General features: G+C 42.2%; 1 protein-coding gene across 3 annotated transcripts in view; it reads left to right on the top strand.

The window, feature by feature from the left end:
• pot1 (protection of telomeres 1 homolog) overlaps positions 1-13,337 on the top strand; it is a 332,035-nt gene that overhangs the window by 303,270 nt on the left and 15,428 nt on the right. For all 3 annotated transcript variants that reach the window (XM_043709133.2, XM_087997426.1, XM_087997427.1), the window contains exons 13-16: positions 4,374-4,430; positions 6,323-6,479; positions 8,009-8,229; positions 9,611-9,746. In XM_043709133.2, the coding sequence (XP_043565068.2) occupies positions 4,374-4,430; positions 6,323-6,479; positions 8,009-8,229; positions 9,611-9,746 (571 nt within the window). The remainder of the gene's footprint in view (positions 1-4,373; positions 4,431-6,322; positions 6,480-8,008; positions 8,230-9,610; positions 9,747-13,337) is intronic.

Genomic DNA, 13,337 nt, shown 5'->3' with positions numbered 1-13,337 from the left:
TTGTGTACTTATCCAAATGTCTTTTAAACGTTATGATTGTACCCATATCCACCACTTCCTCAGGACGTTCATTCCACCCTCTATGTAAAACAAATTTGCCCCTCATGTCTTTTTGAAATCTCTCTCCTCTCGCCCTAAAAATATGTCCCTTTGTCTTGAAATCCCCCATCGTAGGGTAAACACACTACCATTAACCCTATCTATACCTCTCATTATTTTATAAACTTTTATAAGGTCACCTCTCAACCACCTATGCTTCTGTAAAAAAAAAAAAGGTCCAGCCTATCCAATCTTTCTTGATAACTCAAACCTTCCATACCTGGCAACAACCCCACTGCCTTGTGACCGATCACTCATCTCCCCCTCCCACACCCCCAAGGACATTCAAGCCCTGGGCCTCCTTCACCGTCAAATCAAAGCCACCTGACAACTGGAGGAAGAATGCCTCAACTTCCACCTTGGGACTGTTCAACTATACAGTATTAACATCGACTCCACTAGTTTCCAAATCTCCTCCCCAGATCCAACCCCCCCAACTTGGCACCGCCCTCTTGACCTGTCCTACCTGTCCATCATTTTTTCTGGCAGAAATGGGTACTGCAGATGCTGGAGATTAGAGCGGTGCTGGAATGTGAAGGGTTTTTGCCTGAAGCTCCGATTTTCCTGCTCCTCAGATGCTACCTGACCTGCTGTGCTTTTCCAGCACCACTCTAATTTTGATATCTTCCTTTCCACCTACCCGCTCTACCACCCCCCACCAACCTATCACAATCGTTCCCCCCCCCCCCCCGCCTGCATCTACCTTTCACCTTCCTGGCTGCCTTCATGCCCACCCCCCCACCCCCACTTATCTCTCAGCCCCCTTCCCCCCCGGCATTCCTGAGAAGGGATTATGCCCAAAAGGTCAATTCTCTTGCTCCTTGGATGCTACCTGACCTGCTGTGCTTTTCCAGTGCCACACTTTTCAACTCCAACATCTTGCTAAATCTCTTCTCAACCCTCTCCAACTTAATAATATCCTTCCTATAAATGGGCAAACAGAACTGGATGCAGTACTCCAGAAGAGGCCTCATCAATGTCCTGTACAACCTCAACATGACTGCCCAACTCCTACACTCAAAGGACTGAGCATAGAAGGCAAGTGTGCCAAATGCCTTTTTAACCACTCTGTATGTGACGCAAACTTCAAAGAATTATCAAGCCAGTTTTCATTCTTAGGTCTGTTATGCCCAGCATTACCATTAGCTGGACCGTAACAGCATCTAAGGTAGGAAGTCAAGTTGAGTTTTAAGGATATCTGATCAGATAAAAAAGGTCTTGGTGTATGGGGCTTATGCTCGAAACACAACTCCTGCTCCTCAGATGCTGCTGCCTGGCTGTGCTTTTCCAGCGCAATACTCTTTGACATAGAATGTGGGCCACTGGCTTTATACTGAAATTGATGCTAGTAATATGCTTTTCCAAGAAAAGAATATGAAATGGCCAGAATTCATGGGTTCAAGTACAGAGCTTGCTAATAGGTGTTAAAAACCATACAAAGGACATAGTTCATACTAACAAAGGCTGAATTTTCAGATCGCTTTTATGAATGGGGTTCCAGTAGATTCGCAGATTGGTCACCTTATTTAAAGAAGAGTGGAAATGTGTTGGAAACAGTTCAGAAATGTTTACCAGCCCAGTACCTGGAAGATGTTTGTTGTTTAAAGGGAAATATTAACAGGTTAGACTGTATCCACCGGAGTGTAGAACAATAGGAGGTGACTTTATTGAATCATTTAAGATTAGATTAGATTAGATTCCCTACAGTGTGGAAATAGGCCCTTTGGCCCAACAAGTCCACACCCTCCCAAGAGTAACCCACCCAGACCATTTCCCTCTGGCTAATGCACCTAGCACTCTGGGCAATTTAGCACGGCCAATTCACCTGACCTACACATCTTTGGACCCGGAGCACCCAGAGGAAACCCACACAGGCACGGGGAGAATGTGCAAACTCCACACAGACAGTTGCCCGAGGCTGGAATTGAACCTGGGACCCTGGTGCTGTGAGGCAGCAGTGCTAACCACTGAGCCACCATTCTGCCACCATGCCGCTCCTTGTCATGAGATGTTTTGATGTGGAGAGGTTGTTTCGTCTTAAGAAGGAATCTAGAGCCCTGGATCATTGTTTAAAAATCAGAAGCTGCCCATTTAAAACAGAGATGAAGCAAAAGCTTTTCTATCAGAGGGTCGCAGGTCTTGAATTGTCTTGCTGAAGAAAGTGTTCGAGGAGAAAGTGAGGACTGCAGATGCTGGAGATCAGAGCTGAAAATGTGTTGCTGGCAAAGCGCAGCAGGTCAGGCAGCATCTTCTTGCTGAAGAAAGTGTCCAGAGAATATAGTCTTAATTGAAGGCAAGCCTAAGGCAACTCTGGAGAGTTGCTAACCCAAGGTGCTTGTTTTAAATTGTAGACCTTTAGTTGTAGACTCTCTATCCAGTGCAAATATTTCTCTTTATTGGTCACCCAAGTATCCATTTCACCTCTCTGTCATAGTAAGAAAAACTCCAGTTTCTCTAAAAAAGAAAAAAAACCCCAGCAAAATACATCCTTGAGACATGCCATGGAAGATGTTGGTTGAGGGGATAGCGTTGGCTGTGACCTGGGAATCACTGGCCCAAGCCCATCCAAAGTGAGGGAGGAACATCCCCAAAGGCCTCTGGCACCTTCATGGGAAAAAGCTGGAGCCAGGCAAAAACAGTGAGAGGAGGCACACCAACATCCCACCCACCCCTTCTCACCACCACCTTGTGCCCTAAGTGTGACAGAGCCGGCGGGAGCCACACAGGACCTTACAGCCACCTACGGACTCCTCGTCTGCGAGGGACCGTCGATGATGATGCCAGCTGTGACTGGAAGAATTCCATTGCTCCTCTTCAGTAGTGTTGTAGTTTTGAGTATGTGACACAAGTGCAGAGCTGAGCGGATGTCTCATTATTGGAGGGGATGTTCGATGGGGTCTAAAAGGCTCAAACGATTATGGGGTTTCCTCAGAATAGGATTGTTCTAAATCCCAGAAGAAGCTGCAGCAACAACGTTATATAATTTCAAATTTTCAGTTATGTCAAAGTTACTTCCTCTCTCCTACTATGGAAGGTTTGTTGCCTCTATTTATGGAGAGAGTCAGTGAGACCCAGTCAAGCCAGTGCCTTTAATTCCAGGAGATATCCTTTACCACAAACAGAAGACTACATGAGACGAAGATTGGAAAGAATTAGCTGGCGTTTCCTCAGCATTCCAGATTACAAACTTGTTTTATTCTTGAATGTTTCTGTTGCTGCTGCTTCTGATAATCATCTTTTTGCATCAGATTTTCAAACAATCTACTGCCTTCTTTGAGAGCCTTCCACTGTCTCCACTCAAGTAAAGTTGTCTCCTCTATTCAGGCAGACTTTTCCTGAATGTTGAACAACTTAGCCTTCGAAGTGAAGTGGGAGCTGTCACATGCAAACTGAACCAATCTGGGAGATGTTTACCACATGATTTCAGACACCATTTTTGAGTCTGTTACCACAGACGTATAATAAACGGTGTGACACTGAATTGAAACAGCCTCAGTGCGAGATTTCCATCTGTATCTGGCCGTGAAAGTCTTAAAAATGCTGTAACTGAAACACCCAATAAATCAACATTTATATCCAAACCACGCAATTTTTATTGTGCTGCCCCAGAGAAGTAATTCAAGGACCAGCATGAACTTTAATGGTTTCCTCTCAAAACTGAGAAAAGACTATTTCAGAGTCAGAAAACCTGTTCATCAATCTTTTCACAACGGCCTCTTAACCTTTCTTAGAGTGGTTTTGTTAATCCTCAGATTTTTCTGATAGCACTTTCCATTTGCTTTCACTCTACTCTTTTGTTGTTTCTCTTTGATGTTGCCATGTTGTACAGTTTTATTTTAGAAAAGATTTGTGATCTTAGCTCATTAATCAGATTGAACATGAAGAAATTAGGCATTATGCTTTGAAAACAAAAGCCCTTCCAACTGTTCTGTTCAATAATCAAAACCCCATTTATCTTTCTGTCTGCTCCCCTACCAGCACTCATCCTGTCACAGCCTCGTGAGGATGATGTGCGTTTCGTTTAAAATAGAAAACAGTACTGCAAGTAATCCAAAATTTTCCGATCTGCCATCAGTTCTGAGGAAGGGTCACTTCACCAGAAACATTAACTCTGATCTCTCTCCACAGATGCTGCCAGACTTGCTGAGCTTTTCCAGCAATTCCTGATTTACAGCATCTGCAGTTCTGTCGGTTTTTATATTGCGAATAGAGTTGGTTATCCTGAATGGTTATTGTTACCTTATTAATAAGGTTGTTACGATCAAATCTTGCAGCATCTGAAGCAACTTCAGCGGCTAGGATCGAGCGATGTCAACAGGAATCTGCAACAGGTTGGTATCTGCGGGAATTCTTTGGAGTTAGATTAGATTAGATTCCCTACAGTGTGGAAACAGGCCCTTTGGCCCAACCAGTCCACACCGACCCTCCGAAGAGTAACCCACCCAGACCCATTTCCCTAATGCACCTAATATATGGGCAATTTAGCATGGCTAATTTATCTGACCTGCACATCTTTAGATTGTGGGAGGAAACCGGAGCACTCGATGGAAACCCACGCAAACCCACGGGGAGAATGTGCAAACTCCACACAGCCAGTTGTCCGAGGCTGGAATCGAACCTGGGACCCTGGTGCTGTGAGGCCACAGTCCTAACCACTGAGCCACCATGCCACCGTTTGCAGAAAACCTCCTGCCATTTCTTTGGCATGACTTCTTGGGAAGCTGCTTTTCGAAAATGATAGCCACTGTCTGTAATCTCGCAATTCCCCCCCATAGTGTACTCTCAGAGTACTCTCAATTCTTCCATCAAAAACCCCTGGGCTTAAAAGACACTCCAGAGACTTGACCTTGCAGTCAACACTGTAGTGTACCACTGAGGGAGTGCTGTGCCAGAGATGTCATCGCTTAACTGTGATGATCAAGGGTTCCCCACATGCCCCTCTCGGATGGATGAAAATCTTGTCATACTACTCAAGGAAGAGCATAAAAGTTCTTCTCTGAACAATATGTATTCCACAGGCAACATCATTATTTGGTCGTTATTATATTGTGCGATCTTGCTGCTCCCTTTCCTGCATTACAACACTGGTCTTTTTTAAAATACACTGATTGTAATTCACATTGGACCATCCTGACGTACTGAAATGTGCTCCTTTTCCTTATCAAAAGGTTCTGGTATAGCTCAATGTAGTTTCAGTGTATCACCTCAAATTCATGCTGGTTGTTAAAGCTATGTATCTTGGCTAGTGTAAAGCAGTCAGTTTTATGAAGTCTGGTAGATAACCATCAAGTGTCAGAGAGCTGAAGAGAAGATATTTAACGAAAGAAAATTTAAATGCGAACACTGCATTAGACATATTCATGCAGCAACAGAAGAGGCTCTTGAGATGGATAGGCTTGCTTAGGACTGACTTGAGGACTTAAACAAGTCGCAATAAAGTTTGGTTCAAGCCATGGGACAGGAGCCAAATTATAAACAACAGGATAATGCAATGGAAAGATATAAATTTGGAAATGAATATGACAGAACTGTTGCTATGGGAGAGGTCACGTATTCAAATCCCCCAATTTCAAGTTATTGAACGATTCTGCTTACAAATGGCCATGGAAACTATCAGGTTGATGTAAAAAAACAACATTTACTGTAATAATTTTCAAGGGGGAGACCCTGGCATGCTGCTTGAGTTAGCCTGTGTTCACTCCTGTGTGATGGACAATTTATTGGCCTTTATCATTGTCTCAGAGCATTGAGAGATTCCCAATTTATTTCACCTAGTCAGTGCAGTCTGCAACTCACAGTTATAAAAGAATAAGATTAATTGGACTCCAAAGCCTTTTTCACCTAAAACTTAATGGTATGGCTTTGTGCTTTTGATTTTCCTTCAGTTTAAGGGCAGGGCTGTGCCATGTACTTGTTCTCCATCAAAATATTAATTTTGATGGAGAACAAGGGGAGCTCTGAGCAATTTAACGTGGGAATTAAGCCTGTATTGCAAATTCTAGGGGAATCATTAATCCTCGAAGGGCATGAAAATTATTGAAAGCAGTTGCCAAAGCTTCAAATCTTCTATTTTTTTTAAGACCTTTAACATGACAACTGTTCCTGCCGAACAGCCAGTTACTGTACTATGGAAGCTTTCTCATCCTCCTGTACTTTTACTTCTGTTGTTTTCATTGTGCCTTTTCAACCTTCATTCATAACACTCTGAAATACTGTGTTGCAGTACTCACAGCTCATCAGCACATCAGAACAACTCCAATTCAAGAAATCCTGGACCAATCACCACCTCAGAAGTACCGCATTAGAGCTAAGCTGGTGAATTATGAGCCAAGAGCTCTCCACCAGTCTGTGAAACTTTATTGCCCCAAATGTTGTTCACTGTAAGTACCTGATAAGCAGTTTTTGCAGTTTTATGGCTAGCTGTACACAATTCAATAGCATGGGAATTTTAAAATTACAATGATAAATGAAAGCATTTGTACCGGATACGTAAAGGTTATTGGTAATGTGAGAGTTTGTCTTTGACAGAATAATCTGCTATTACCAGAGCATAAGACCAACTTGAACGCACTTACCACTTGACCCATCAAGCCTTCCTCTTCCACTGTCTACATATGATACCCCGCACATGGAATATCCTAATCATGCCTTTCTCAGTCTGAGATCTCGCCTCTTTTTGTTTTGTCTCAAGCCTATTTGAATCAAACAGGATGCATTGATTTCATTTTGGACCAAATGCTTCTATCTCATCAGGAATTCACCAAAAATTAATCATTTTACAGTTTGATCAACCTTGGGAAGATGCTATTTTGTGCAGAAACCTTGTATTGTTGCTGTTTTGAGCCCCGTCAAAGTTGTTTTGCAAAGATAAATTTGTGTTCCACAAGTGATGTGGGAGCCATTGCTCAATGGTTTGAGGCTGGTAAGTATTGAACACCTTTCAGTTACTGTACTCATAGCCGAAGAAATTACAACTGAGAAGCATGTTAGGAAATGTTACGTTTATAGGATTGTGAGCTGTTGAATTGCCTTTAGTTTTTTTTTCCTGATTGGGTTTTCCGGAGTTGCTTTTTGTCCCATTAATACTTTCATTTAGGTCACCAGTAGGGTTAAAATCTGTCCCAAAGTAACAGACAGCCCACGTGGGGTAAAGACATCATACTATAATATTACTGATTGTAATTTATCACTGTTATAGATTCCAAATGGTAAAATTAAATGTGCAAATGGAAGAGTTCGAGGGATTTTTATCTATTTCAGGAGAGCTGGAATACGTATCTCTGAAGGGATTCAGACTGAATGCATGCCAAAGAACAAAAGTGGAGAGATTTCTGTCCCCGCTTTTCTCTCATTATACTGGCATTGTCCTGATTTCCAGGCACATTGTGTTTTGTTTTAAATTTTTGCTTGCTTTTATTGCTGCATGCGCAATGGATAAATCTCTCTTATCAGCACTTGAGTACAAAGGCAGCTGGAAGTTGTTTGGTTGAGCCTTTCAAAGGCTTAGATCTGAATTGGTACGGAACTTTGCTTTTAGAAAAATAATTCTGAGCCCCACCTCTGGTAGATTTATATTACAGTGACATTGGGATTCCCCACGACATGAAGGGATGAAACAATAATTAGATCTCCAAAACTATCATTCTAATATTATAAAACTAAGAGTAAAGATACGGGCAGCCTAATGGGTTTCTAATCTGAGATGCCCTCACTAATTTAAACAACTGAATGTGACTTGTGGGATAAGACCTGTAGGAAGGAAAAAGTCCTGATGAATCTTCAATGAAGACATTTAACTTGTTCTACCTGTGACAAGTATCTTCGATCTTAGTTGAAAATGTGCTAACTCATTACTGTGCATAACTATGATGTGTCTGTGCTGACTGGTTCCTATGGGTCCATTTATCAGGCAGGAGATTCCAAATGACGACGATATCGACACTGTTTTGCAAGGTCTTTACAGTCCTGGTTCCGCAGCTGTTGACCCTGATGTCCGGTCACATGATGCCGCGTGGTACAAGACAGCCATGTGGGAGGCAGAAGGTGAAAGACAGCGCCGGATCACCGTTCATCTAGTGAAGACAGGTGAAGAGCAAAGTGTTCCAGAGCACTCCACAATCCTGGTGGAAGGTAAAAACGTGCAGCACCACTACTAATGTTAGTGCAAGTAGAGAACATAAATGATAGGCAAAGGTAAACCCATCAGGTAGCATTTGATGAGATGGTAGCATTCTGTTAAAAATAAACACAGCTGAAACAAGCTGTGGAATGGAAATGAGTAAATTTGATCCCACAGGTAATCTCATATTTTCCATCAAAACCAGTGCTGTCAGCCAGTGTCATCATCAACCCAACTGGTGTCATCATTGTGTGGATTGTCTTTGGCCAGGATGGCGTCAGTGATTCTTCTGTCTATGGTCACTATCTAAATCTCTGCATTGACAAGCTGTCAAGGAGAGTTCCTAGTGCTCAGAGAATCACAAGTAGGGAGGTAGGAAAGTCAAAATAGGGAGAAGCCAAAAGAAATTTTAAAAATGTGACGTTGGGAAAGCACAGCAGGTCAGGTAGCATGTGAGGATGGAGAGTCAACATTCCGGGCAGAAGCCGCCTGAAATGTCGATTCTCCTTCTCCTCCTCGGATGCTGCCTGGCCTGCTGTGCTTTTCCAGTGCCACACTTTTCAATGCTGATCTCCAGCATCTTCAGTCCTCACTTTCTCCCGAAAAACAGATGCAAGACTATAGATGCACCAGTAATAATTCACAAGACTCCATTGCTCTTCCTAAAGGTATGAGCTTCCAGTCTGACTGCTTTCAGTAAGGAGCCCTGAGCACATCTCATGTTTTTAAAGTTCTGCACTTGTTTCTTTTCCTGTTTGTACAACCAGTGCTTTTACTTTATAAATTGTGTAACAGACAATTGTTGCTTTTAATGAAAGCCTGGTAGCTTTCTATCACTGTACTTAATCAGAGGTCGAAATATACCAGAAGCCCAATACATATTTGAGGAGCTTATTAACTGTGCTAGTATTCTTGCACATTTGCTCAGTCTTGAGGGAAAGTCATCACTTCGGTACCATACCTTTGCAGGTACTCATGGAATTGATAACAGTGACCCTCATATCACCCTGTTCATGAGATTAAATAGAGCCAATTATGTTTTCTCCCTCTGTTTTTGAAATTTGCGATAATAATTGGATATCCCATGATACAATGCTGTCTTGGAGTGACCACATAAAGATTTAACAGTATTCAGTTAAGTATTCAAAGGAAAATTGGATTTTCTACGACAACTGTTTTGAATATAGAAGAAACTTAAATGCATTAGAAAACTAAAAGCCTACCTATGTCTCAAAAGCATATTTGATGTAGCTCACTGCTTCAACGGACAGTAAGAAATATGTTGAATTCTATAAATATTATGCTAAAAATAAGTATAAAGAACACTACAAGTTGAATTCTGAGCCGCTTGGATTATTAAGTTACGTTTTTCCTCTTTTTCTTCCCCCCAAGGAATGTCTCTAAATGATCTGTATCGACTCTCCGAGAGATTTGGAAGGGTCATTCCTACTAGTTCCAGGACCAAATGTCTGTCTTTGAATGACCTTTCCATTCCATTCCTTATAGAAGATAGAAAATGGCATTATGGGTAAATCAAGTTGAACTTTCTTTTTGCCCGAACACCTTCTCTGAATGTTGACCTTCTTGTGCATCATATGAGCTTATTTTGTCTTTTATAAGGACAGAGTTGAAAGTGAGAAAAGAAGATGGCTGTGCAATTTTCAGATTGTGCTGTTGGGTGTTCCTTATCCAACAGGATATAGAATTTCCATTCAATCCAATCTCCAATAATAGGGTTGAAACCCCGAATGATGGTCCAGCTAATTTGTTCAGCTCGTTGGCTCAGTGGTTAGCACTGCTGCCTCACAGTACCAGGGACCTGGGTTTGATTCCACCCTTGGGCCACTCTCAGTGAAGAGTTTGAACGCTCTGCGTGGGTTTCCTCCCACAGTCCAAAGATGAGCAGATTAAGTGGATTGACTATGCTGAATTGCCCATAGTGTCCAGGAAATGTGTGGGCTAGGTGGATTAGCCATAGAAAATGCAGGGTTACAGGGATACAGGAAGGGGGTGGTTCTGGGTATGCTCTTTGGAGGGTCAGTGTGGACTCAATGGGCCAAATGTGCTATAGGGATTCTATGAATCTGTGATTCTATAATTTATGGCATTGCTTCACACATTTGTGACAAGTAAAGTCCTCTGATCCTAATACGTTAGCACACTGCACTATGATATTGGTTCACTAGCCCTTTTATAGGCATCAGTTCTGAGTTGTACCAAATGTAGACTTCAAGGACAATGCCCTGAATGACGTAGGCCAGGATGCAAATTGTGACAGAATCATGCAAGAAATCCGGTGTGGCTTAGCTTGATGTTGGTAACAATCTGTTGCACCTTTTAACTAAAGTTAGTTGTTGAGGGAAGATTTTTGTAATAGACAACTTGCTGCTACCTAACAGGAGTTAACGACCATGATATTTGCCGATCTCACTTCGTTAATATGGAGCTTTCTATCATACCACCCTCCATGAGCAAACTGGGCTAGGAATCCCTGACCTGGAAACCAGGGTACCTGGCGACTTCAACTTCCCAGTTGCTCTGAAGGATCTTGATGTTGGGCATCTGATGCCAACATCTCAGAGCATAGTCACATGCATCCTATGTGTATGAATATTGGCATCCAACATGTGCTAGCCTCTAAAAACCCTCAAGATACATCGCCAGTCCTCTTATATGATGCTTCTACACTTCAGTGCTGCACTTCCAGATTGCAGCAACAACTATCATGGAGCAAGGATTGTTTGTAGTTAGAGGGAGACACCCAGCTCACGGATTAGACTGTGCTGTATCTCTGAGCTATTTGATACTTTCTTAGTACTTACTCCCTTTGAGCCAACTTGAATCACTGCCTTGCCTTTTCTTGTAAACTTTCTTCCACTCCTGTGACCATTACCTCAGGAGAACCCCAAGTATTCGAGTAAGTGGGCTGATGCATATTGTAGCCAGTGCTGTCTAACATGTTCCAGATATCTACAGAGCATACTTTGGCAAACCAGAGTGTGCTTATTGAAGTTTGTGGAAATAACCCATTCAGTATAGAAAGGCTAAAGAAATTTCCTGCATGAATAATTTTATGTATTAGTTTAATAACACACATCATATTCTATTGGCCATTATTTTAAAAGAGGCAAAGGCATATCTTTTGACCGTGGTCTGAATTGGTATGGACCCAACTCAACGCTGAAGATGGTGAACATGATCATCTTCTCTTCAAAGAATGAGCATTACATTGAAAAGCTAATATCACATAGTCCAGTCTAAATTCATTGGTTGAATAAAGTTGTTAGACCATAAGATATAAAAGCAGAATAAGGCCAGTCACCCATCTTGGTCTGCTCCACCATTTGATGATCTGTTTCCCAACCCCATTCTCCTGCCTTCTCGTTCCCCTTACTAATCAAGAACCTATCTATCTCGGTCTTAAATACCACTCAATGACTTGGCCTCTACAACCTTCTGTACAGTGAGTTCCCCAGATTCACACCCATTGGCTGTAAAAGTTCCTCCTCATCTCAGTTCTAAAGAGTCATTCCTTTATTCTAAGGCTGTGCCCTTGGGTTCTAGTCCCTCCTACTAATGGAAACATCTTCTCCACATCCATTCTATCCAGGCTGTCAGTATTCTGTAAGTTTCAATGAAATGTCTTCGCCTCCTTCTAAACTCAGTCAAGTACAGACCTAGAGTCCTCATATGACAAGGCTTTTATCCTCAGGATCATTCTAGTAAACTTCCTCTGGGTCCCCTCCAACGTCAACACATCCTTTTTTAGATACGGTGCCCAAACTGTTCTCAACGTTCCAAATGTAGTCTGACCAGAGCTTTCTACAGTCTTAGTAATACATCTTTGCTTTTGTCCAGTAGCCCTTTTAAAATGAATGGCAACATTGCATTTGCCTTCCTAACTACCAACTGAAACTGTCTGTTAACCTGAAGACAATTCTGAACTAAGACTCCTAAGTCCCTTTGTGCTTCAGATTTTGAAAACCTTTCTCCATTTCCAAAATAGTTGACATCTGTATTCTTCCTATCAAAGTGCATAACCTTGTGCTGCCCCACATTGTATTCCAATGGCCTCTTCTTTGCCCACTCTCATAGACTGTCCAAGTCCTTCTACAGCCTTCCACCTTCCTCAACACTACCTGCTTTTCTGCCTATCTTTGTATCATCTATAAACTTAGCAACAATGCCCTCAGTTCCTTGTCCAGATCATTAATGTATAATTTGAATAGTTGTGATCCTATGACTGACTCCTGTGGAAATCCACTAGTGACTGGCTGCCATCCTGAAAAAGACCCCTTTATCCTCAGTGTCTACTCTATGCGAGTCAACCAGTCCTCTATCTATGCCAGTATATGGCCCCTAACACCAGCTTTTATGTAGCACCTTGCCAAAAACCTTCTGGAAATCCAACTAGGTCATGTCCACTGGCTTTACTTGATCTAACTTGTTCATTACCTCCTCAAAGAATTCCAATCAGTTTGTCAGGAATGTCCTCCACTTGACAAAGCTGTGCTGACTCAGCCCTATTTTACATGCACTTCCACGGCCTCCGTAATCTCAACCTTAATAATGGCCTCTAAAATCTTACCAATGACTGAGGTCAGGCTAACCAGTTTGTAGTTTCTTGTCTTCTGCCTCCCTCTCTCCTTCCTCAAACAGGGATGTTACATTCACCATTTTCTAGTCCTCTGGGGCCATCCCTGACTCCAGTGATTTCTGAAGATCCTCCACCAATGCCTCCCCAATCTCCTCAGTTATTTCCTTCAGAACTCTGGAGTATGGTCCACCTGGTCCATGTGACTTGTTCACTCTCAGACCTTGCAGATTCCTTAGCACTTTCTTCTTAGTGATAGTCACTACACTCACTTCTGCCCCCTGACTTTCTTGAAGTGCTGATATGCTACTGGTGTCTCCCAATATGAAAATTGATGCAAAGTATCTATTCAGTTCCTCTGCTGTCTTTTTCTTCCCCATTACTGCTGCTCCAGCTTTATTTTCCAGTCGCCCAATGTCCACTCTTGCTTTTCTTTTATGTTTTATATATGTAAAACAATTCTTGCAATTTTTATTTCCAGTACTAGCTAGCTTACCCTCCTATTTCATTTTCTCCTCCCTTTGC

Source organism: Chiloscyllium plagiosum, unplaced genomic scaffold (assembly GCF_037043375.1).
Source record: "Chiloscyllium plagiosum isolate Xiang-an unplaced genomic scaffold, Cpla_swu_hap1 HiC_scaffold_19, whole genome shotgun sequence".
NCBI classification, from domain to species: Eukaryota; Metazoa; Chordata; class Chondrichthyes; order Orectolobiformes; family Hemiscylliidae; genus Chiloscyllium; species Chiloscyllium plagiosum.
Note: the sequence above shows the minus strand (reverse complement) of the source record. Positions and strands in the feature narration are given on the sequence as shown.